Here is a 27035-nt window from a genome sequence, read left to right on the forward strand (position 1 = left end):
CCCAATGACTTGGCATCCACGGCCCTCCGTGGCAACAAATTCCACAGATTCACCACCCTCTGGCTGAAGAAATTCCTCCTCATCTGTTTTAAAGGGTCATCCCTTTATTCAGAGGCTGTGCCCTCCGATCCTAGACTCTCCTACTAATGGAAACATCCTCTCCACGTCCACTCTTTCCAGTCCTTTCAGTATCCAGTAGGTTTCAATGAGATCCACCCCCCCCCCCCCCCCCGCATCCTTCTGAACTCCATTGAGTACAGGCCCAGAGACATCAAATGCTCCTCATACGTTAAGCATTTCAATAGGCTATTCTTTCATATCTACAACGGTTTTGATAATGACAACATTGCCGGGGGCCTGGAAACCAGCTGCTTGCACACCCAGACAAGTAACACAAGTGTTTATAGTGCATGACCAGATTTCGTAAAGTACAAAAATGAAACTCTTAAAGAGGATGAATTGTTTCTGCAAATATAGCAATCGTTCTATGTGAGTAATATACCAAAAATAGCAATGAGACAACTGAATATTGGCCAAGATAAAGGGCATATTTCCTGCTTTTCTTTTAACAACATCATGGAATCTTGACATCCACCCAAAATAGACATGCTGGATCTTGGGCATCTCACCCAAAGGACACTACTTAGTTAGAAAATATTTCTCAAGTAATATTATTTTGTCCATTTCACCACCCAATTCAAAGAACCGTATGTGCGAGAGCGAGCCATATACTTTTCAACAAAAGAATGTTCTGTTGAGCTATTACTTTATTTGTTCAATACAGTCATTACTAATTCTGGTTATGATTAAAATGAGACACCTTTCTGAATGTCTGCCAGTTATTGCAGGGCAATATGCCATTTCCAGCTATACCACAGCATGATGGGAGTTTATTTATTAGGTCTTAGCAAACAGGAGTGGAAATGATGTTTACTCAGGACAGAGAAAGGTCACAGAAGTGCTTCAAAGATTGGTTCACACTTAAAAGGAATTAACTGCTTGACTGTGAAGATACCTTGTTATGGTCAGCCCAGTTTACAATTTAACCTTTTAATAAACACAAGATTCAATAGTAGGGCATTCTGCCAACTGTCATATTTACCTCTCAGGCAATCTGAGTGGACACATTGGTTTATTCATGTGATACAAGTGATTCATGGGAAAAAGTGTTTTATCAGCAGGTCTTTGTTCAAAGTAGACACATCTGATTTTGTATTACATGCCAATGGTAGATTTTCAAAAAAAAAAGATAAGCTATTCAATTAACTAATCAGACAGACATACATAGAACAGGCATTCTGGTCAGCAGACCAATAGTAAGAAACTCAGAGGAATTGCCACCATCAATGGCTTAAGAGTCACAATGCCTAAAGAGCAATGACAACCAGTCTAAATAAAAAAAAGTGTCGGGATAATGCCAAGTTTGGAAATTCTCCATTTCTGAACAACTTCTCTCCCCACCCCCCAAACACGTATGCTATTAGCTCACTTTCATTATGATTCCAGGAATAAGCAGTTACTGGAAAACCCTAAACATAATGAATGAGACACCAGGGGGTCTGGTGCTTTCATTCATACAGTAAATTCCAATTCAAATCATTACAAGGACAGGCCTGGTGGTGCATCTAGTCTGTAGGACTTTTAGCACAGAACATATTCATCTCTTGGATTACTGCTGAAAAATGTTGACTGATTTTTGAAATACATCATTTCATGTGCATTTCAGAAAGCATAGTTAAAGTAACTATAGCGACCTCCAGAATTTGTACTTAGAATGTCATGGCTAATTCCACTGAGTCAGCGTGGGTCGAATATAACTTATACCAACCTACATGCTTTTTTTAAAATCAATATGTGCCTTGTGATGCTCGACTTTAAAACATTCATGTTAGAGTGTCATACAATGCCAAACTTGATACAGGTGCAGCACATAGTATCCACTGGTACACTGGAGGCCTTCCAGGAGTGGTGGGCACCCACCGAGACTCGAGTGCATTCTGGATAGAGAGGACTATATTTTAATTTGAAGCTATTAAGTGTCAATAGTGTGAATCATGGGATATTGTAGCATTGGAAAAATGTGATGCTGTAATCACTGAATAAACCTCCTTCAGAAAAACTGATATAGGCGAGGAGCAGAGAAACTTCTTCCCTCAAACATTTTATCTCAATACTGGCAAAATAACAACTCATCAGTACATGTTACTTGGAATATTTCATAGCCACATACCTTTTTGTTGAGTTTCAACCAGGTGGAGAAACCTTTTGTGTCTTGGTACTGCAGCCCAAAGAACCAGACTTCACGTAGCCCAATGGTCTTCACAACCTGTGGGAATAAAAGGTTGTGTATCTTATGATAAGTAGCAAGAACAATTGTTTCAGATAAGCCAGAACGAAAGCAGGTAATAAATGCTCAGGCAGCATCCAAGTTAATATTTCAGGTAAACAAAGAAAATTTACTCAAAATATTAAATAGTTTCTTTCCACAGATGCTGTTGGGATGTATTTACAGCATGTGTGTTTAGTTGGGCATTTGTGGGTGAAGGCAGCTATTGAGAACAAAATTCACTACTACATCCAGTGCACCACCACAGTCTCTGAACACCCAACCAAAAGCACAAACCTCACATTAAACTTATTGTCCACTAAACAGAATGATCCCCATTTGCCCGCAAAAAAAATACAACCTGCTGAAAGAAATTGTCGGGAGCTGTGCAGGCAAAGGGATGGTTGACATTTTAGGTCGCGACCCTACATCAGGACAGACGCTGCTTGACCAGATAAGCTACTCCAGCACTTTGATTTTTTGCTCTAGATTCCAGACTTCAGTATCTGCAACCTCTTGGATCCCCATCCTCCTGTATGCTTCAGAGACAACCTGCAGTTAGTACCACAAAGCATTAGAGAATTAGCACCAATATTGTCTTAAGATCCTCCAAACCCACTGGTCAGATAGGTGAAAAAGACAATTTCCTCTCCCAGGAAAAAATAAAGTTGTGGCCATTCACAAATAGTTCTGATAGTCAGGTTGTAATCCATACATCTTCCAAACAAAACTACTTCGACCTCTGCTGTGACAAGAGATCCAAGGAGGACTTAAAAACCACCTGGAGGAGACCCTCAGTCTCTTTGCAAACATGCAACATCCTCACCAACTCATGGGAATTTCTGGTCAGTGACTGCTCAAATTTGAGTTGAGCATCTACAGATGGCACCAACTTCAGTCTCTGACAGGAATATGCAGAATACATGCACAAACATTATAAACAGTAGACGACATCCCAAACTATCCAGAATTGACCACCTACCCAGAACTGTCAGAGTCCACAAAGTATTTAGGTACCTCAAAAACCACAGAACTGGAGCGAAGCAAGTGCTCCTCTGCAAGGGCAAGGAGGATTAAACCCAAAATTTAATCTGAAGCTTCCCAATCTTTAGTAAAAAGCCTAGATTATAGCCAATGGTCTCCTAGATTGCCACAAGGATGTAGTAGGTGTCCAACTACTAGAACATAGAGAGACTGAGTGAACAAATGCTAGCAGCAGGAGACTATGAATTTCCTAGTGTAGTTGCACCCAGACAATATCTTTCAAGACCTTTGCATACTTACTTCACACACAATACACTCAGACCTCTTTAAGTGCTCATCATATCATCTCTCCATCTGAGTGTATACCTCCCATACAAAGCCAGTCTCTTAGAATGTTATCCTTCCAGTACTTGTTCTGTCGTTGCTCCTTTTACCATGTACCAAGTAAAATTTAAAAAAAAACACACATTAGTGGAAGCTGCAGTAGGCTATTCAGCCCCTCAGGGCTCCTCTACCACTCAATAAAGTCTTGACCAATCTTTTACCACAACACCACTTTCCTCCATTAAACCTATATTCCTCAATCTGCTTAATATCCAATAATTTACCAATCTCAAATGTACTCAGCACCCGAACCTCCACAGGTCTCATGGGTAAAGAATTTCAAAGATTCACTGCATACTGGATGGAGGAATTTAACTATCCTGATTGATCAATCCCTTATTTTGAGAACGTGACCCCCAGTTCTAGGCATCCCAACCAGAGAAAAGCTATTCTGTCAAGCCCCCTAAAAATGTTTCGATGAGATCCCTTCCGATTCTTCTACACTAGAGAATAAGCTCACTCAGTCTGTTTAAATATCTCCTCATACAAACATCTGCCATCCAAGGATCACTTGGCAACCCTTCTTGAGCACCTGTCACATGAATATCCTTCTTTTGGATAGGGAGGCTAAGCACGGTCACTTCATAACCATACTGCAGTCTCACCAAGAGTAGGGAAGGCATCTTTACTTTGGTACTCTAATCCTCCTGTAACAAATGCCCTGTATACCATGTGCATTAATTACCTCCAGTGCTTGGACAGTAACTAAGTGACATGCTCAAGGACAACCACGTCTCTCCGAATACCAACACCTTTCATTCAGTCTCATTATTTAAATACTCCATTCTTTCCTGTTGGACAATCTCCTATTTGTCTCCATATTATTTGCCAATTACCTCATTCTTACCCATTAATTAAGACCATCTATAATCCTCCTCACAGCCCACACTATTATCCAGTTTAGTTTCAAAGCAGAACATATGTTTGGTATTGTAGATCAACATTAAGGGTCCTAGCAGTTCCCACTAATCACAGCCTTTATAACTAAAAATGATCTGTTTATTCCTTCTGTTTTGCCTTGTAGCCAATCCTCAACCCATAGTGCATTATACCCAATTCCACGTGCTCCAATTTCATTTAGCAACCTTATATAGTACCTTAAAAGGCTTTCTGAGAGTCTAAATACACTGCAACTCCCTTATTTAATTTGCTAGTTACACCCTTAATTTGTCAAAAGTGATTTGGCTTCATAAAAGCCACATTGACTCTACCCAATTCCAAGCGTTAATAATTTCAGAATTAAGCTATCTGTTGTAAAGTTTTCATCCTTCTTTCTTTGTGGGATTGCATTTACTACCTGCCAATCCGTGGAAACCATTCTAGAATTTATGGAATTTTGGAAAGTGACCACCAATGCCTTCATTGTTGCCATAGCCATGGGATTCAGGTCATTGGGTCCTAGGGATTTATCACCTTCAGTGCCATTAATTTCTCTAATACTAGTCTTTACTCCTCATTCACTTTGCCCTATTGTTCTCCATTTTCAGGAAGGTTTCCACAGACACAAGATCAATTCTTATTCCCCAGTTTAATTTCTCCCATCCCAGTCTATAAGAAACTCAAACTTGTATGCACCTTTTCCTTTTCACTAGTCTATAGAAGCATTTACCAGTATGCATTTCTCTAAACCTCACTTTTTCTTCAATTTCTTTGTCCTTTGATGAAATCTGAAATTTTCCTCAGTTTTATTGTTCTCTTTGGCAACACGGAACATCCTCTTCCTTTAATTTAATACGATCTTTCATTTGCCACAGCTAGACCACTTTTCCTCTTGGGCTTCTGTGCCTCAAGGGATATTTACATTTGTATAAGATATGGTATTAATTCTTCAAATGACAGCCATTGGGCAAATGAGTAATCTGCCATAGCTAACTCACAAGATCATAAGAAAATAGCAGGAATAGGCCACTCAAGCCTGTTCTGCAATTCAGTGTCATGGCTGATCTGCCCCAGGCCTCATCTCCTCTTATGTGCCAATTTTCCATGGCCTTCAATTGCCCAATCTTTCAACAATAAAAAAAATCTACTTCCTCTTTGAATACCCCCATTGATCCAGCCTTCACAACCCTTTAAGAAGTTCTTATACATCACAGTTTTAAATGACTGCTCCCTAATCTTGTAACGATGTGATCCCCCCACTAGTAGAAACATCTCAACATCTACCCTCTCATGCCTGCTATGGATCACCTGTTTTAATAAGAGCACCCTTCACTCTTCCAAACTCCTAAAAATATGGATCCAATTTCTCTTGCTGTTTCTGTCGGGAAGCTTTTCCAGCTGGCAAGGGCTGTGACTTGGAGCGAGAAGCAGGACTCTTGGTGTGAGAAATGGGAGCCATACAAAGAGATGAGTGTCAGACCCAGTTCTTTTCCAGGTACTTCCAGACAATAAGAGGCACCGCTGCAAATTGTTAGGTAATAATTGAATAGGAAATTAGCTAATTGGCAACAACCAATAAAAAGGTAGGGTCAAGCAGAGCAGCCACTGTTGGAGTGGACAGCTGAGGCTTTGGTGAGAAGAGGCTAAGGCAGGTTTTTTTCTGTCTATTAGTCCCTAGCTAAAGTAGTGACAGTGGATCCAGGGTCAGTGGTGTGTTCTTCCTGCCAGATGTAGGAGATCTCTAGTCACCCTGATAGCTACACCTGCAGGAGGTGTATCCAGCTTCAGCTCCTCACAGACTGTGTTGGGAAACAAACTGCAGCTGGATGACCTTTGGCTCATTTGGGAGAATGCGGAGGTGATTGATAAAAGCTATAGGGAGGTAGCCACACCTGTGCTGCAGGAGGCAGGTAGCTAGGTGACTGTCAGGAAAGGGGAAGGGAATAGGCAGATAGTGCAGAGTACCCCTGCGGCTGTTCCCCTCAATAACAGGTATACTGCTTCGCATACTGTTGGTGGGTGACAACCAATCAGGGGAAAACCACAGTGGTCAGGTTGCTAGCATTGAATCTGGCTCTGTGGCTCAGAAGGGGTGGGTGGTGGAAGAGAAGAGCAATAGTGATAGACTTGATAGTTAGGGGAGCAGACAGGAGATTCTGTGGATGTGAAAGACTCCAAGATGGCATGTTGTCTCCTAAGTGCCAGGGTCAGGGATGTCTCAGATTGGGTCCACAGCATTCTGAAGGGGGAGGGTGAGCATCCAGAAGATGTAGTACACATTGGTGCCAACAATGTAGGTCAGAGAAAGAACAAGGTCCTGAAAAGTGAATATGGGGAACTAGGTAGGATGTTGAACAGCAGAACCTCTAGTAATAATCTCTGGATTGCTGCCTGTGCCATATGCCAGTGAGGGTAAGAATAGGTTGATTTGGCAGATGAATGAGTGCCTGAAAAGTTGGTGTAGGGGCAGGGTTTCAGAGTTGTGAATCATTGGGACCTCTTCTGGGGAAGGTATGACCTATACAAAGGGGTGGGTTACACCTGAACTGGAGGGGAACCAATATCCTTTCAGGCAGGTTTGCTAGAGCTGTTGCAGAGGGTTTAGTCTAGTTTGGTGGGGGGATGGGAACCTGAGTGATAAGTCAGAGGATGGGGTAGTTGGTGTACAAGTTGATGCAGAGTGTGGAGAGACTGAGGAAGGATAGGCAGTTGATAAGGCAAAACTGCAATGGGGGGGGGGGAAAGAGGGGGAATTATGATGCTATTAAGTAGAACTTGGGAGTGTAAATTGAGAGCAGATGTACTTGGGGGAAATGCACAATGGAAATGTGGAGGTTTTTAAGAGATCATCTGCAGGGGGTTCTGGATAGGTTTGTCCCATTGAGGCAGGAAAAGGATGGTAGGGTGAAGGACCATGGTTGACAAGAGATATAGCATATCTAGTGAAGGAGGCAGAAAGAAGCTTGCTTAAGGTCTAGGAAGCAAAGATCAGATAGGGCTCTAGAGTTACAAGGTAGCCAGGAAGGAGCTTAAGAATGGACTTAGGAGAGCTAGAAGGGGGCATGAGAAGGTCTTGGTGAGTAGGATTAAGAAAAACCCAAGGCATTCTACTTGTGAGGAACAGGAGGATGACTAGAGTGAAGGTGGGACTGATTAGGTATTGAGGAGGAAATGTGCCTGGAGTCTGAGGAGGTAGGGGAGGTCCTTAATGAACACTTTGGCTCACTATTTACCTGTGAGAGACCTTAATGTTTGTGAGGACAGTGTAAAATGGGCTGATGAGCTAGAACATGTTGGTGTTAAGGAGGATGTGCTAGAACTTTTGAAAAACATTAGGATAAATAAGTCACTGGGACCAGACAGGATATATCCCAGGATACTACAGGAAGACATCTGAGCCCTCGGTGATTATCTTTGCATCCTCACTGGCCACAGGAGTAGTACCAGATGATTGGAGGGTGGCAAATGTTGTTCCTTTGCTCAAGAAAGGGAGTAGGGATAACCCTAAGAATTATAGACCAGTGAGTCTTTCTTCAGTGGTGGGCAAATAATTGGAAAAGATTCTTAGGGACAGGATTTGAGCATTTGGAGAAGCAGTCTGATTAGGGATAGTCAGCATAGCTTTGAGGGTTAGGTCATGCTTCATGAGCCTGACTGAATTCTTTGAGGATATGACGAAGCATATTGAAGGCAGGGCAGTGGATGTGGTGTATATTGACTTTAGTAAGGAGTTTGATAGGGTTCCCCATGATAGGCTCATTCAGCAGATTGGGAGGCATGGGATCCAGGGAAACTTGGCTGTATGGATTCAGAATTGGCTTGCCTGTGGAGGGTGGCTGTGGATGGAGCAAAAAGGTGGTGGGTGTGTGGAACACACTGCCAGGGGTGCTGGTAGAGGCAGGTACATTAGGGACATTTAAGAGACTCTTAGATTGGCACATGGATGACAGAAAAATGGAGGGGTATGTGGATGGGAATGGTTAGATTGATCTTGGGTTAAAAGGTCAGCACAACTTTGTGGGCTGATGGGTCTGTGCTGTTATGTTCTAAAGAAACTCTCATCCCAGAAAGCAACCTGGTGACTCTCCCTTGGACTGTGTCCAATGGCATTGTATCCTTAGAGGACCAAAACTCAAGTACCTTTGAAAATCTTTCATGTATAGATTCTTTACCATAAGATTTAAGTTTTGAATAGCCAAATCAAAGTGTAAAACTGATTTTATTAGTAAACAGAATGCTGTAGCTACTGAAAATCTTTTAAAAAAAGCAGAAAGATGCTAAAACAACACTTTAGAGAGGGTCTGCAGAGGCTAGCAGTAATGTTAAAAAATAGTTCTGATGAGGTCATCTCCCAAACTCTTGCTCCTCACAATGCCAACTGATCTGCAGAGTATTTGCAATGTAGTCTTTGTACTTAGCTGGGATATTTAAAATAAAGTCAGTTGACCTCAGGACAATTCATAATGCTCCCCTACCACTGATCTCTTGAACACATTCACTAGCTAGACTCACAAAAGAGCCATGCTTGTGAGGGTGGGTGGGGCAATATCTGCACAAAATACATCTGAGTAACCAAGCTGCCTCCAAAAACAGTTAAAAATCAACCAGTTACTGATTAGATTTTGATCTGCAGTTTTCATAATAGGTTTCAGAAGGGCTTAAATGTATTGTTTTGAAGGCTCTCAAAGCTGTCTTTTAAAAGTCATTCATTCACACCACTTCATTGTGATCTAAAGTCCAATGATCTACATAGGACTTCCATTCAGACATAACACAAGAGACTGGAATGTCTGTGGTCACCCTGGCACTACATTAATATTCTTGGCTGAGGTAATCAACAAGTACAAGGCCATATATGGCCATACAGATTGAACTTGCAAGGCACTCCAAAGCACAAAGACAGGAAATGCTTGCTACTTTGCAAAAAGAACACTTGTATGTCAGCTAGCTTGCACAAGGTAGATAATGCAAAATGCTTTAGTAAATGCATCTGCTTAATATCCTCAGGGACATCATACATGCAATGATCAAGAAACTTGCAAACTCAATTCAATGCCCAGGTAAAAATGCAGCAAAGCTGTCCTTATCAAGGACATTATTGAAGGACACTTGCCAACAGTACAAGACACAGCATGTTGAGGCTTGTGTAAAATGCTAATGCAAGTCAACCAGCAAACAGTGGGAGATTCAAGTCTTGCTGTCAGCAACACATAAATTGGCATGTTTCCCAGCCAATAGTGTTTTCTCACTTTATTCAATGCATTGATGCCAAAGGTTGAATAAAATGTAGTGCACTGCAAGAAGTTTACATGATACTTTTAAAATCATTTAAACCAAGCTGTCACCATCACTTGCATTTCCCTTTGACTTGACCCATACAAAAATTTACATCTATAGAACACTGAATAACTTCCTATAAATCTCATTACAGCCAATTAAAAACTTGTACAAATTTCATTATTAATTTTTTCATGGCTCCTAAACATTATACTAAATTTTCCCTGTATATTGCAGGTCCTAAATACATTCTAGTTATGGCAAGCATCAAGAATACAATAGACAGTGCTCAGAGGGTTGGTATGAATGATGGGCACTGAAATAATCAATAAATTTATGGGTAGACTCTCCACATTTCATCCCACCTTCATACTTTACATTAAGATTTTTAACATGCAAGATAGACACACACACAGCAGAAGTTATACTCAACTGGCATAAGGAATTTTCATTTTTCTGTTTCCAAGGTGTAATCAACCAATCTTTGCACAGTTCTAATTTTAGGGTAGAGTGTAAATTGAGGAGAGAGTCTGAAGTAAATATACCCACCTTTAAGTCAGAGCTGAGAAATTAGTTACCTTAAACAATCCTTCAGGATTGAGGAAGTCTTGCTTCCACTCTGGTTTTGTGGTTTGTGAGGTGACAGAGGCCAATATGGGAACCACAGACTCTTTTACAGATTGTGGTGCTCTTTCTGCTGTTGACATGGGGCTCTGTGTGCTCCTGAGACATGGACTAGTAGTAGTTCTCAAAACTGTCTCAAATTCTCATTCTTCACTTTGAACTGTCATGGCTCAGGGATTCCTGAGGCAGTGGGGATGTCACATCCCACCACCCACCCTCCCTGCCACAAAAAGGCTTTGAGCATAGCCTCAAATCTTCCTGGTTCTTTCTTCCCATGACAGAGTTTTGAATAGACATGGTGTCTGTTTCAGTAATCTGGTGTCAGACATGTCCAATGGAGCTGACTGATCATAATTAGAGTTGTAGAGCACAGAAATGGGACCATCAGCCTACCAAATCCATGCCTACCTTTTTGCCCATTTACACCAACCTCACTTGCCCATACTAGTTCAGTACACTTATACTTTGGCTATTTAAGTGCCTACCTAAATGTTGTGATTGTATCCGATTCCACCACTACCTCTCCCAACAAGTTCCAAATTTCAACCATTCTGTGCAAAACTTTCCCCCCACCTCCCTTTTAAAACTCCTTCCACTAACCGTAAACCCACACCCTGTGGAAGACACCAGAATTGGTGGTATAACAGACAGAAGGTTATCCAAGATTACAAGAGGTTATAGAACCATAAAACAGTACAGCACAATACCAGTCCTTTGGCCCACCACGTTGTGCCAACCTTTAAACTACACTTGACTAACCCCTTCCTCCCACATATCCCCTTATTTTAAATTCCTCCATATGCTTATCTAACAATCTCTTGAATTTGACCAACGTACCTGCCTCCACCACCACGCCAGGCAGCGCATTCCATGCTCCAACCACTCTCTGGGTAAAAACATCCCTCTGATATCTCCCTTGAGCTTCCCACCCATTACTTTAAAGCCATGCCCTCTTGTATTGAGCACTGGTGCCCTGGGAAAGAGGCACTGGCTGTCTATCAATTCCTCTTAATATTTTGTATACCTTTATCATGTCTCCCTTCATCATCCTCCTCTCCAAAGAGAGAAGCCCCAGCTCCCTTAGTCTCTCCTCATAATGCATACTCTCCAAACCAGTCAGCATCCTGGCAAATCTCCTCTGCACCCTTTCCAACACTTCCACATCCTTCCTGTAATGAGGTGACCAGAACAGGACACAGTACTCCAAGTGGATCAACTGGGAAAGTGGGCCAAGGAATGGCAGATGGAATTTAATTCAGACAAGGTGCGAAATGTTGCATTTTGGGAAGTTAAACCAGGGCAAGACTTGCACGGTAAATAGCAATGCCCTGGAGAGTGTTGTAGAACAAAGAGACCTAGGGTACACATACAGTTTCCTGGATGTGTCAACACAGGTAGCAACCTCTTTCAATCCTGTTAGTTACCACCACAAAAAAAATTCAGTGAGGCAGGATTTCCCCAACACAAAGCCATACTAACCATCACTGGCCATCCCCTGTCTGTCCAAATACACAGAAATCCCTTAGGACTGTCTCTAATAAATTTCTGTACCACTCTTAAAGCTCACAGGCCTGTAGTTTACTGACGTATCCATGCAGTCCTTCTTAAGTAAGAGAACATTAGCTATCCTCATCTTCTGGCATCTCATCTATGGCTAACAAAGCTACCTCCACCTTTGCTTCCCATGGCATCCTGGAATAGATCTCATCCAGCTCTGGGGATTTAATCAATTAAGGACTCAATGCCAGGAAGTTGTCTCAGAACAAGAGAATGACATCAGTTTGCTTGTCCTTCCAGTGAACTGAGGATTTTGCCAAGTGCTGGTGGCATCATTCAAGTGCCTCAGGGAGCCTGTTGAAGGTAGTCCAGGTCTCAGAAGCAGAGGGCAGGGATCACTGCTGCCCAGGAGACCATTAGCTTTGTGCTAAGTCTGAGGTCCTGACCTTCAAATACTTCCCCCCCCCCCAGATAAAAGGCACTTTAATCTGCCTTTGCTGAGAGGTGGATCCCAAGATATGCAGTGGTCCACATTTTCCAGGGCCTCGCCACAAACCTTTACCAACCTGCCCTTCTACACCAGGACTTTTGGTTTGAGAATATTGAATGCAAGGACCATCCTCTCGCATGTCTCAGTGAATGAGTTGATGATTGCTTGGAACTTGGTCTTGAAACACAGGCAAAGGCAGATATCATCTGCATACTGCAGTTGTGGTGACCTCACTTCTGTCATATAATCACTGTAGGCTAACCAGTTTCCTCATTAGTTTTAAAGATTATCCTTACTTCCAAGGGAAGTTTATTAGAAGAGAAGGTGCAGCTTTGCAACAGGCAATTGTTGGAGTAGGTGGCACAGCCCTGTTGACACCAAGATTGGCTTTGTTGTAAACTCCACTGTTAGGAGCATGGCTTGTATGCGGTCATGAAGCAAACAAGATGGTGATGAATTTCTGTGGCCAACTGAAATTGCTCAATGGTCCACTGTCCCTTCTGGTTTACAGAATCAAAGGCTTTAGTGGGGTTGAGAAAGGTCATGTATTGCAGTTAGTGCTGCTAGAGTCATTCAATTATTGCAGTATATTGGCTATAAGCAGAATTGAACCGGGCACCTTTTCTCTATGACAGAAATGTCACACAATAGTTTGATTAAATATAGCACATGACACTCAGGGGAGTTGCAATCCATGCACACAGCAGATTCCACCAACATTAAAACATCCCCAATGCTACTCAAAAGGTTGTTTTTTTTAAAAAAAAGCACACTGGCTCCACAACTTCAGCATTCAACAGCAGGAAGGTCCTAAACTGTACACTTTCCCCAATGACCCTTCAGCTGTACCAAAGTTCAGCTTGTTCCTTAGCACATAACCATGGATCCTAGGGTATACAAGGACAGTCCTTTGGACTAGCAGTTAAAAATTTTGGCCAGAACAAAGGCTGGCTTTCAGAGTTGAAGGCCTTCCAAGAGCAGCAGATGTTTGCCTTGGTGTGTTCTTGGGAAGAGGGAAGAGCAGAGTCCCAGCATTGTTTTAGTTGGTCTAGACTTGGCCTTAGCATTTAGGACAGACAGGCATCATCCCAGTTCCAAAGAGGAATTTTAATTAAATTAAAACTGCAAAATAAATTTAAATTTCTGAATACATTTGGAAAGGAGATGGAAAAAAGTTAATCAAGCTATTCAGAGTGATTAATAGCAGTCTAGTAATTGAACTGCAAAATAAGGTAATACGACCTCGTCGAAATACCAACGAGCAGATACTTGTACATTTTCAATTAAATGGACATCCTGTGTACCAGACACAGCGAGAGCAGTTTGGCTGAATAAGTAGGGCCAAAGACCATGCACATGATTGCATTTGAAAATTACTCCACCCCCCCCCCCCCCCCATTCAAAATGAGGAAGATTATTGTGGCATGAAAAAGTATAGTATTGTTATTACTGGAGATAAAATCTTTACAAAAGAGCAGCAGCAAATGAATACCTAGGTTTGATTGGATCTGGAATAAAAAAGGGATACAGTCGAAAAATATACTCCAACTCTCCCCAAAGTATCAGTACAAGGAGCTTGCTATCCCAGCCAACCTTGTGTAACATACCAGCACCCACCCCCCCACCCCATCTTCCATAAAGCATTGGCAAAGAGCAAGAGAACAGAATGTTAACTTATTCATACAAGATAAAAAGGATCAGCATGAATGTTGCCCCACTCAGCCCCAAATACACCGGAAATTCTCATATCCTGCCCTTGACTGAAAGGCAAGGGGGAAAACCCCATTTCAAGCTTAAACTGCCACACATTACATGTGATAACATGCTTTATCTGATTAAGTACAGGCCACTGGCACACTTAGTATCTAACCATTCCCACCCCAATTTAGAAAAGGCAAGAGCATAATAGCCTGAAGTTAGGTAGAACAGGCAATTAAAAATATGTTTTGGCAGAACCCAGGGATTTATTTCTTGCACAGCTCCTGCCCTTTACAAGATTTAAAAAAACCTTCTTACAAAGTTCATGCAATCAATTTTGAGATGAACAATGCCACAAAAGAGCATGGAAAGCAGTAGTTCAGAAGCAATATGCAATAATTTATTGACTTGCCTTGATATAATTTAACTTTATCCAATATTACTTATAAAATTGCTATGGAAACAAGTACATACCTTGCCATTTGCAGCATTGGAAATTAAGATTAAGACCTTTTAAATGCATTATTCTCCACTTTTTAAAAAATCCCCAAATCTCTTATATTAAAACAAACACACACACACACACACAACCCAACATGATGACTTAAGAATTGTCAAAATCTTAAGGCCAGAGGGTGAAGAGGCTGGGTTGCCTCACTTCAGAACTTTGGCTCTCTCCAAGTATGAAATCACATCTTCTCCCAAAGTCAAAAATGTAACCATGCATGAAGTAACTTTGCTGGCAAGGATATTTAGATACAATTTTGCAACAAAGCAATGCTCTGTTTACCAAGCATATTGATTTGAATAGAGAAATGGTTTTTGTGCACAAATAGAAAAATGGTTTAAAAAAAAGCTTGATAACAGTCAAAGTTTGGAAGGCCGAATCAATTCAATAAAGGCCAGCCACTTTCATTTATGGAATACATCAAGCACTGTGATGGAGTACTTGGTTGAACAGCAAAGGTGGGTTTGAATTTGGGGAAAATTGGAATGATATAGTTTTGAACCATTATATTATGAATACTAACAGTGAAATGTACCAATGCTCTTCAGCAAGTGTTCTAGGATACAGTACAAGTTAACCATGGTTTAGGTAGAACAAGATGCAAAGTTCAACATACCTGATCAAACAGCTGCTTGCCAGTGGTGTTGGGCTGAATAGCAAACTCCAGCTCTGCATCCATAGTGGTAACCCGAACATTGATCTGTTGAAAAGAGAAATTTGCATAAGACCCAAAAAAGGAATGAGATTATCATATGGAAACTGTGCTCTATTAGTCAATTTCATACTAGCAGACCCAAATAAGCCAATATTTAATGTATTATACAAAAATTCCAGCACTGGAACAGATTCAATAGAAGAAATCACCAAGAGGTCCCACGTAAAAGCCATCTTGCTAGCCAACGTATCAAGTATTGCTGATGCTGCAAACTGGTTGAAATTTCTGGAAATACTGGAGCAGGAAGCTTCCTTAGATTCAGATGTGGAAGTACAGTTCCTGCTTTTGCATTGAAATTGTACATGTAAAATGGTCACTTAAGCAAGGCTAGGATCATTTTTCAAACATTGAACCTTGGAGGACTGCATGCTCATCATACTTCTGTACTTTATCAGTGAGCTTTCTGTATAAAAGAGAGATCCTCCATATTAGGTTTTTAATCTTGAACCTATGAGAGTCAAGTATTAGCAATCTGTAAACAATTTAATCTGGATAGGAAATCAGAGTAGGAATATCCATCCTGTCAAGTATAGGGATAGGCTAGATGTAACCATTTAACTTGCAGGATGTGAACAAGTTTAATGGGCCAGAGGTAGTAGTACAGGTAGGGACATATAGCTATATGACTATATAACTTGAGTGCATTTTAAAATGGTTTAAAATAAATGTTTGCAATTTTATAGTACACTCCAAATGAAATCTCCTCTATTCTTTATGTTGTAGGAACTAATTTCAACCTCAACTTTTAGCCAAAAGGGAGTACAGTCACCATGAGTAGGTCCCAAGTAGACATCATCCAATCAGCTCCTCCCTCCCCAGGTGTACAACTGTTACAGTCCCACTGAAGTCATTCTCCTTCATAGCAGACTTGGCTTTCCATTACTGCTGTCACAATGCTTGTCAGACACGAGATACATGATAGTTTAGCAATATCTTGTGCTGAACATAGAATGACTTGCTATTTTTAAGGTCCATAAAAACTGTCATATTCCTACCCAAAAGTCCCTAGGTGTAGGCCTTGAGCAATTTGCTATTTTACTGTGCACAGCTGAAAGGGCTTATGTGTTACACAAATCTCCGCAAGAATGCGAAATCTGATCATTTCAATTAACTAGGAATTTCAGCTTCCTAGGAGTTTGTTCAAAGACAAAATAAAGTGTGGAAAAATCCAATGCACTGATTAACACTGCTATAGTTACTAAAGAAATCAGAGACAAAAGCCTGTACATCTAGTAAACACCTTCAATGAACAAGGCATCAAACCTCTCATTAAGGCCAATTTAAGATGTTCTTGCAGGCTCAGGGATGGTAGAAATTTGCAATAACAAGTGTTGTTATTTAATGTCACTACACACGTTCAGTAGTCTCTACATTTGCATGTATACAGAGCTGCCAATGTTGGCCCAGTCTCCTGTTCCAACATTAAAATGGTCTCCTCTCCACCACCCCCCCCAAAAAAAAACCCACCATGTTCCAAATATCAGGACAGCTCTGCTCTAAAGCAAAGGGTGCACTACACTGAAGTAGCAGTGAAGCCCTGACCTTTAATCTGAATCCAGCTGGAATAATTACAAATCAGCCCACACTCAAATAACTCAAGATGGTGGACCCAGGCTCCTAGATATTTCAACAAATTTTCATGACTCATTTCTCCAAGCTATTGTTTCCACTGTGATTACCTCTTAGAAGCAAAGCACAAATGAAATTCAACTCTACTTGGGGGGAAACTAAATTTGCATCCCAACATCTCAAAGCGCTTCGTGTAAACTGGGCAAGTTCAACAAATCAAACAGCCCACAAATGTTTACATATTATGAATGGTCAGTTTAAAACAATTGTTGGTCAGGACATTAGGTAAAGCTGGGTCTTCAAATTACACAACAATATTCTCAACTTAATGAAGCATTACAGCAAGGCTCCCTAAAAATCTTAAAATCAACTGGCATGATTGATGCATTAAAATTACCTTCAAGTTAAATCATACCTTTTACACAGATTAATTGAGAACTCCAATTTTAAATCACCCAACTACTATCAATTGATAGATCCCAACACATTCCAGAACTACAAAAGGTTATTCTAGCTAATTTTTGGTGATTGGAATGCTCTCTGCCATCCCACTATCAACAGTACCCTAGTCCCATCTTGATCACAGTAAAAGTTCAATTGGTCCAAAATTAACTTTTTATGAAGCATTTATCCCCACAATTATCTTATGGGTTTTAAAAAAAATTGACAGTTCCTACAAACCATACTGAATTACATGGCAGTGTACATAAATTACAAATGGGAATTCTATTGATATCACTACTTGAGATTCTCAAAGTATTGAGTAGCCAGACTCCAAAAAAAAGGGGAGAAAAGAAAATGTGTTTTTTTTCCCTACCGAACTTCCACTGTTTAAAAAGCTTTCCAATCAGACAAGGAAAATCTACCTTTTAAATCAATAGCTAAATGGTGCAAATTCACAGATAATTGGTCTCTGAAGTTGCAATAAAATTGTTTGGAGAATATGTAGAAAGGAGAACAAAAGGACAACTAAGACTGGCAAGTTTCACGTTGCAGACACCTGCAAGGCCAGAGGGACTTTTCCTCCACCCCAAAATGTCGCCATTTCCTTTTGCATTCTTAGCTTGACAGTTTCCTTTCTATTTTCAAGATTAATTTAGTTTGAGGAAAGCACTTGTAGGCTTCATATTCAAACAGGAAGTAAAAACATTCAGGGCTTGTTTGCAGTTAGTTATCAAACTGCAGAGAACGGAGAGAAAAAAACCATTCCATTGTAGGCTTGCTCCAAACACAATATGCATTTTTAAAAGGTAACACCCACAGTGGGACAAAACTGCAGCATCCTTCTACAGTGGAAATGTGATGTTTAATCTACACACTGCAATTACAAAACTTTTTGCATGTATTTGATGTTGATCAAAGTAATCTTCAAATCCTCCCACATTTTTCTGATAGTCAAATACCCAACTTGATGTGTAGTGCTTTGTGGTAAAATACTTCACCAGTAACTTATCCTAGACTTTTATTGACACAGACTGCCCTCATTGGCCAAGATGAGAAGGGAGAGAAAAAGAAACAAACCACTACTTTTGACCAACCACACTTTTTAAAATCCCCATTCCTCAAACCAAAATTTGAATCCCCTAGTATGATGAGAAGCTACTCCTCCATATCAAATGCTAGCTGATAACCTACCAAAACTAAATGGAGCTTCATGATTTGAACGAGCTATGACAAAATCTTGTAGTAAATTTTGACTGAAGTGTGGATCAGAAATCAATTGCAGCAGTTACTCAAATGACTTGCAGAGAACTGCAGTCAAGCTCATTTGCATCTATCTCCCGCACCCAGCAGCTTCCCATCAAGTTAGTAACAGTTTCACTTTGTTTCAGTAAGAGGGATGGGCTTTTGGTATGTTAGTTTTCAGTAACAGGGAAGTGAACAGATTACCCTCACTCAATAATAGCCTCCAAAGGATAACCAATTTCTAGCTTGAAGCCACCAAATGCCATATAAAAAAAAAATCACTTAAGGATCAGAACATTATGGCACAGGAACAGGCCCTTCGACCCACAATGTCTGCGCTGAACAGGATGCCAAATTAAACTAAATTCTTTTCTGCCTGTACATGGCCCATATTCCCTCCATTTTCGTGCGTCAATTTAACAGCTTCTTAAATGCCATTATCATATCTGCTTCCACTACACCACCCCCTCCCCAGCAGCCCATTCCAGGCACCTACCGTCTGTGTAAAGAAAAACTTGCCTTGCACAGTTCCTTTTAAAAACGTTCCTCCTCTCACCTTAAATGCATGTCCTCTAGTATTTGCACTACTGGGAAAAATAATCTGGCTGTCTACCCTATCTATGCCTCTCATAAATCTTAAACTTCTATCAGGTCTCCCCTCAGCCTCTGATGCTCCAAGGAAAACAACCCAAGTTTGTCCAACCTCTCCTTATAAGCTCATACCCTCTAATCCAGGCAGCATCCTGGAAAACCTCTTCAGTCCAGGAATTTAAAAAATCTGCAGTTTCACATGCAACAGTAAATGTACCTGAACATAGAACAGTACAGCACAGAACAGGCCCTTCAGCCCACAATGTTGTGCTGACAAAGTACTAATATTAATGAGTTTAAGTGAAGATGGAAATATTCCAAGAAAATGGATTAATACATGGTGTTCATCCTCATCCACAAGGTCAAATTTCATACCAATACTCAAAACACTTATTTTCTTCAAAAAGCTCTCCAAACCCATATTTTAGGTAAAATGTTATTTTGCCTCACAGTTTTGTCCCTTCCTGCTTAAAAGAAAAACCACAGGCACATAACCTAGCTGAATATTGCCACCACTTGTGAATGAAGTCAGCACAGTTACCAGAGACAAGTTTCTAATCTATTGATCCTATAGTGGTATTTATCACAGATCATTCAGTAACAAGTCAACAAGAAAATCTTCACTGGAATGGAAAAAAAGTGGGATCTGTAAGCAGTTATGTAAAAATGGAAAAAATGCATTTGGTTGATGAATAGTCTCCACAAACAGTAGTGCATTCTATCCCCGGGATACAAATGTGACTATCGTACATTTCCAATAAAAATAAATACTGATAAAAACTGAGGTGGCTGGAATGGTAGCTCCAAACAGTGTCAGCTATTTTTTTTGCTCCTTTTTGAGTGGGTAATCCTAGAAAACTCAGGTGACTGCTCAATGGTATGTGAAAAGCTGCCACATCTACAGGACACTAGTATCAATGGAACCACAAGACAGACATTTGCTCTTGCAGCACCACTGAAGTGGATTAAACAAAACACTTCCTATCGACCATTAGGCATTCTGAAGTTTTCAGAAGAGTGAAAAAGTTCTATACACATCCCGTTGAAAGGATTGGACACCAAACTGACCAAGTGTGTAAGTGCCAGAATCTGGTAGAGTTGATAGGAAAGCTGGGAAAATAAAATGGGATAGTGCAAATGGGTGCTTGGATGTTGGCACAGAATCAGCGGACAGGTTCCTTGCTTTATGACTGATTTTTGCCAAGCTAAAGGTAACTGCGTTGATGCAAAAAACCCTCTGTTGAAAAGCAGCCATCCAAATTATTTAAATAAGCAGTACTGAAGCCTTTAAAAGCACGAGTGAAAGTAAGGCAAGTACATTATTAAGTAGGGCCTACTTTGCAAATAAAGCAACAGCACTAAATTTATCCTAAAGACCTTCTCATGCTCACCAACACCAAATGCTCTCTGTAGTTTGGCCTATTTTCCTTGTTTTGGCTCAAAGTATGCAATCTATTTGGCATCAGCAAATTTCAGTACCATATATAACAGATTAACATTTGCATGCATCTGATAAGTAATTGTGGCTCCCAAACTAAACCCTGGGTGGTGTGGGAGGTAACCAATACCACTGCTCTGAAAAAGACTTCACCTTCCAACTAGTTCTCAATGCACTTTGACATCTTAATTCAACTCCATGATTTTCAAAAACCCACTGCACTCTCCCATCTCTGTTAACAAGCTTCAAGTTATTTGACAAGACACGTGCTATCATCCCTTTTGAATACCATCCCTGTTCATTTCTGATCATTGTGTGTATCAATTCCTACAACTACATCAAAGCTAAGATTTGGGTTAACACAAATATCAAGACATACAGAAACAGGTTATTTATCCCAACCATGTGGCACACAAATCTCATCCATCCTGTCTCAGCAAACCCCTGTATTCTTTAATTCAACCTCAACTCTTTTGCATACATTGAGAACCATTGCTGCAATCGGTCCCATGATAAGTACCACACACTCAATCTGGGAAATGACATTTAACTATTAACAGATTTCTCAGTGACCATTTTATACTGATGGTCTTTGGTCTCACTGTATCCAATCCCACAAACTCTCATGATTTTATAGACCTAGAAAAAGGGCATCCCTGTCTTCTCCTTTCAAGAAAACCCTAGCTTGTACCTCCCTATTGCTGTGCTGCAATTTCCATTTAGACTTCAATTCCTTTGTTCCTCTACAAAAGTTAGATTTCTAACTACCCAACCTCATTCTTACCAGAGTGAGATACTTCCCTTATCCATAGATTTGCTAATTCTACACCCAAGCAGCAGCTTTAACGTGCCAATAATTGATTTGTTGCCCACTTCAACTTTGAGGAATCTCCCATCTTTATTTTGATTGCATCCACATATTTAGAAAACTTTTGAATTGGGAGTCAAAAACTAATGAAGTTAAAGTTAACAAAATTTCCTGCGCTGATCCTTGAAATGTTCTTCCTATCTCAGCTTAGAAACTACTTCTTAAAACCCCTCTGCTCTAGTTCATTTTGCCACCAGTTATCTATCCATTCTGCAACATTACTCTGAGCTTCAAAGACTTGGAAGGCACTTCCTCTACATATTACACTGAATCTTACATACTATTCAACGAAATTGGTCAAGAATGTTTCCCTTTTGAAACTCATTTTCTGTACCACATAATGTGTGATCTTTTGATAGGAAAAATGGTGTTCCTATCACCAATACCTCAACCACCCCTTTTAAAATGTGGGTATTTTAGATATCTACTGTCACACTTTAAATTGACTAGTACTTTGCACCATTTTCTTACATGGTTAAAATGCACTGACATAAATCAAGAACAGGATTATTTTTGTGCCTTTATGATCAGTTTTCTGTTTTATAAATATAATTTCTAACCTAATAATTTTGAAAGTCATTGTTATCCAATCTACCCAGTTCTATAATACAACAAAAGTAATTGAGGCAGATATTCCTTTGCTCCAAAATTGCTGGCTGCCCATCCCTGGATCATGAAATTTGTCAGCGTGACCCCAGCACATTTTTCTTCTACAACCATAGCTTCCAGCGTGTTAGCCTGGCCCTCCACAGCACTGTGGCTGTCTCAGTACAGACAACCACCTTGACACCAAGACCAGAGCCTCAGTGGCTGTCAAAATATTAGTTTTAGAGCTGTTTGTGAGGCATCTGTGACATTCGATGTTATTCGCTTTGAAACCAAAATTTTAGTAATGTTCGAAGTCCATATTCTCTCATTTGTTTGAATAGGTACTACTGTTCTTGTGACAGGTGTAAACCAGCCCAAATGTTTCCTCGAGTATTCTCAGGATGCAGATTCTTATTGTCCATCCCCATTTGCCCCAAATTGAGGAAGCAACCACACAGAAATCTGGAACCGCATATGGGCTAAACAAAGCAAGGTTGGCTGATTTTCTTTTTGTGGCCCTTGGTGATCCAGCTGGGATTTTGAAAACAATGATCTAGCAGTTTCAGGACTATAGTTTTAAATTCCATATTCAAATACTTGAACTTGGAATCCTACAGCTGCCACAGAGAGATTCAGACTTGGGTCATTTGATTAAATGGTCCAATACTCTGGCTGTTAGTCCACTGATAACCACTCTGTTTCTGTACTCGGGGAGACCCATAACTGGCTTAGACCAACAGTGTTAGGAACAAATACTTTGGGAGGATATCCAGGCAGGCCCCAGCAGAAGATCTGCTCCATTACTAGTATTTCGGTCATTTTGTTGTTGCCAGCAATTTTATCATGCCAGTCCCTTAATGTCAAGATAGGAATGGAGCATGGACTTTGGTAAATGTACCAGTAAAACCTCAAAATATTTCTATCTCAAATAGGCAGCAATACCTCCGGCAGAATTATTCTCAAAACTGGTGCCCCACAAGGCTGCATCCTCAGCCCTCTACTCTACTCCCTATACACTCACGACTGCGGCCAGATTCTGCTCTAATTCCATCTACAAGTTTGCAGATGATACCACTGTTGTAGGCCACATCTCAAACAGCGATGAGTCGGAGTACAGGAAGGAGATAGAGAGCTTAGTGGAATGGTGTCATGACAACAACCTTTCCCTCAATGTCAACAAAAGAGCTGGTCATTGACTTCAGGAAAGGGGGTAGTGTACATGCACCTGTCTAAAATCAATGGTGCCGAGGTCGAGAGGGTTGAGAGCTTCAAGTTCCTGGGTGTGAACATCACCAACAGCCTGTCCTGGTCAAATCACGTAGATGCCACAGCCAAGAAAGCTCACCAGCGTCTCTACTTCCTCAGGAGGCTAAAGAAATTTAGTTTGTCCCCTTTGACTCTCACCAACTTTTACTGGTGCACCATAGAAAGCATCCTATCTGGATGTATCACGGCTTGGTACAGCAACTGCTCTGCCCAAGACCGCAAGAAGCTGCAGAGAGCTGTGGACACAGCCCAGCGCATCACGGACACCAGCCTCCCCTCCTTGGACTCTCTCTTTACCTCTCGTTGTCTTGGTGAAGCAGCCAGCATAATCAAAGACCCCACCCACCCAGGACATTCTCTCTTCTTCCATCAGGTAGAAGATACAGGTGCCTGAGGGCACGTACCACCAGACTTAAGGACAGCTTCTACCCAACTGTGATAAGACTATTGAACGGTTCCCTTATACAATGAGATGGACTATGACCTCACGATCTACCTTGTTGTGACCTTGCACCTTATTGCACTGCACTGCACTCTCTGTAGCAGAGACACTTTACTCTGTACTGTTATTGTTTTTTACCTGTACTACATCAATGCACTCTGTACTAACTCAATGTAACTGCACTGTGTAATGAATTGACCTGTACTATCGGTTTGTAAGACAAGCTTTTCACTGTACCTCAGTACAAGTGACAATAATAAACCAATAAAAAAATCCTAATCTCTTTAAAAATGTTGTTCCCTGGTTATCTTTTTCCCTTTACCATTAACTGATCTCTTCTGGGTCTTTTTTTCATCTATGGTTCCTGATGTTAAATGGAGAGCATTTTCCTGACCCTTGTTAAATAATTAAATTGCCTTCCCATCATTGCCAACACCATAGTTCGTCATTTTTTGTCCATTTTACATAGAAATTCTATTCTCAACACCATTAAAAAAAACATTTCTCCAACATTTCCTGAGTCTGCCTTGCCAAATATGTTCTATTAGAGTCATAAATGTTTTGATGTTCTACTTTTTAAAAACTGCTCATCTGCTCTAGTTCTTTCACCAAAAGCAAGACTTCTAGTTGGGCAGGAAAGAATTCTGTTTCTTCATCTTAGTTTCTCTTCTGGCCAAAATTTAATTTTGCAGCTGCCAAAACCCTTCATGACTTTAAGTCCCAAATATGCATATTTTTCAGTAGATTATCCACATTCATACAACTTCTCTATACACACATTTCATCTCACTGCTAGTGTTACATTTTCTAAGGTTAAGACGCTCACCCACAAAGGGGACATCTGAAATAAAAACAGTGGGTCCTGCTGGTTCCTACCTTAGGATGTTTCCCTGTACAGTTTTGGTGCTGTCTTTCATTTAAACTTGCCCAAGAATTTTTTTTTAAAAAAAAGGATTTCAGAATACACCGTTTTTTCTGGAAATACCAAATATTTATCTGGAGACACAAGAAAGACCTCAGATGCTAGAATCTGGAGCAACAAACAAAACGCTGGAGGAACTCAGGTCAGGCAGCATCTATGGAGGGAAATGGACAGTTGACATTTCAGGTCAGGACCCTTCCTCAGGATGGAAAGAGGGGAGAACCTAGTATACTATGTTATGTCGGTACCAGAAGCGTGGCGACACCTGCGGGCTGCCCCTAGGACACTCTACGCAAAGATGCATTTCACTGTGTTTCGATGTACATGTGACTAATAAAGGCATCTTATAAGAGAGTGGGGGGGGGGTGTGGGGGGACGGAGTGGAGCAAGAGCTGGCGGGTGATAGGTGGATCCAAGTGAGAGCGAAGGTAGGCAGGTGGGGGACGGGGAAGAGTGGGAATGATGCAAGAAGCTGGGAGATGATAGGTGGGCTGAAGATGGAATCTGATAGGACTAGAGAATAAAAGGGAAAGAGGCAATTAAGAGAACTGGAAGGAGGAATGTGTGGGTGATGGGCGGGGGGGGGGGGGGGGGAAGAAAACAGGAGGGGGATAAAAAGTATAGGGGCCAGTGGGAAAAGGGAAAACAAAAAGTGGTGGGGACAGAGAGGAATGGTTACTGGAAGTTGGAGAAATCTGCCCTTCACCCACACATTCCCCCCTCCAGTACCCCTCCTTCTTTTTATTCCATGGTCCACTGTCCTCCCATCAGATTTAATCTTCTTCAGCCCTTTGCCACTTCCACCTCTCAGCTTCTTACATTATTCCCACTCCCCCCTCTGCCTTTCTTTCTCCCCCCCAAAACTTGGATTCACCTGTCACCTCTCGCTCCATTCCCTCCTCCCACTCTTTTACACTGGCTTCTCCCCCTTCTCTTTCCAGTCCCGAGGAAGGGTCTCGACTCAAAACATCAACTGTCCATTTCCTTCCATAGATGCTGCTTAGTTCCTCCAGCATTTTGTATGTTGCTCCAAATATTTGTCTACTTCTTTCATTTATCATAAAAGGTGATAGTTCTGGCCTCTCAAAAGATCCTAGTGTGTTTTAACATTCTTTCAAGTGGGACAGATTTTCCCAAGAAATGCCATTCATTCCTACACAAGTGTCAGGTAGCTCAGAACTCCTGCGCAAGCCTACAGGAAGTCCAGAATTTCTAGAGATGCTTGCCAATGGGCCATCTAATGTGGAAAACCAATGTCAGGTTAAACTTGACTGTTTCAGAAAAGAACAAGTATGAGTAATATAGGTAAATTTAAGGTAATTTACATTTTCTTTAACTATAGTTTGTGATTAACTTTTAAAAATGTGCTAAAACTAGCTTGTGAATGTGAAGAACATTCATATTGTTTTAAAGCCGGCTGAGCCTAGAAGCAACTGGGCAAAGTTTACTCAGCATTTGTGGATGGTGCTTGCAAGGGCCCATCCGACTGGAGTGGAAATCCCTGCTCCTTTTATAGGGCCTAGCCAACAGGTTAAACCCAGCTTTGTGGAAGTTCCCAATTAAAGAGAAATGCCGACTTAGCAAGTAGGTAAGCTGGGAGACTGAGTAGCTTGATTTTGCCAAGGAAGGCTAAGCTAACCATATACAACATTCGACTCTTTCCGCTACCCACAACCCATCCTGCCTTCCCCTCTATCACCAGTGCTGTGTTTGATTACCAAAGATGGCAGTACTGAAAGCCACTAAATATTCACTTCTTTGTTGCAAATGTGTTCCAAGACAAAAAACAAAAATTATACATTGCCAAACCTTGGGATGCTTGGTCTTTTATTCCCAGGAAAACACAAGCTTACAGAACAGCTCAGATCTCAAATTAAGTCACATGAAAGAGCTTTCAATTTTTGTGAGGATTACATATAATTAAAGCCATGCCTATTTTGGCTCGATTTAAGAACTATTCATTCCTACAAATCCAAATCAACAGAAGGATTCTGCCAGACACAACCCTCTTTGGATAAAACTATACAGCCTCCAGCAGCACTTCAAAATGCATGTAGCTACACAGAACTATACTTTGACAAGTCTTCGTTTCCCTGTGCTACAATTCAAAAGAATTCTTAATAATACTCGTCCAGATAAAGAATCAAGGCTCATGGGGCAAACAAAGGAGTCAAAGGAAAGTGATTCAGGGAGGCAATAAACTAGGCGAGAGGAAAAAGCAGCAAAGCTGAAACAGAACTAGTATTCCATCTAAACCAGTAAAGATTTATTGTACATGAAATT

The 27035-nt window shown here is 40.9% G+C and overlaps 1 protein-coding gene across 1 annotated transcript in view; it reads right to left on the reverse strand.

Annotated features, from left to right (window-relative positions):
* Positions 1-27035, reverse strand: part of msna (moesin a) — a 67110-nt gene that overhangs the window by 22110 nt on the left and 17965 nt on the right. Inside the window, exons 2-3 of the mRNA XM_052020954.1 lie at positions 15284-15367; positions 2231-2326 (exon numbers count right to left, since the gene is read on the reverse strand). Of these exons, the coding sequence (XP_051876914.1) occupies positions 2231-2326; positions 15284-15367 (180 nt within the window). The remainder of the gene's footprint in view (positions 1-2230; positions 2327-15283; positions 15368-27035) is intronic.

Source organism: Pristis pectinata, chromosome 8, assembly GCF_009764475.1.
Source record: "Pristis pectinata isolate sPriPec2 chromosome 8, sPriPec2.1.pri, whole genome shotgun sequence".
NCBI classification, from domain to species: domain Eukaryota; kingdom Metazoa; phylum Chordata; class Chondrichthyes; order Rhinopristiformes; family Pristidae; genus Pristis; species Pristis pectinata.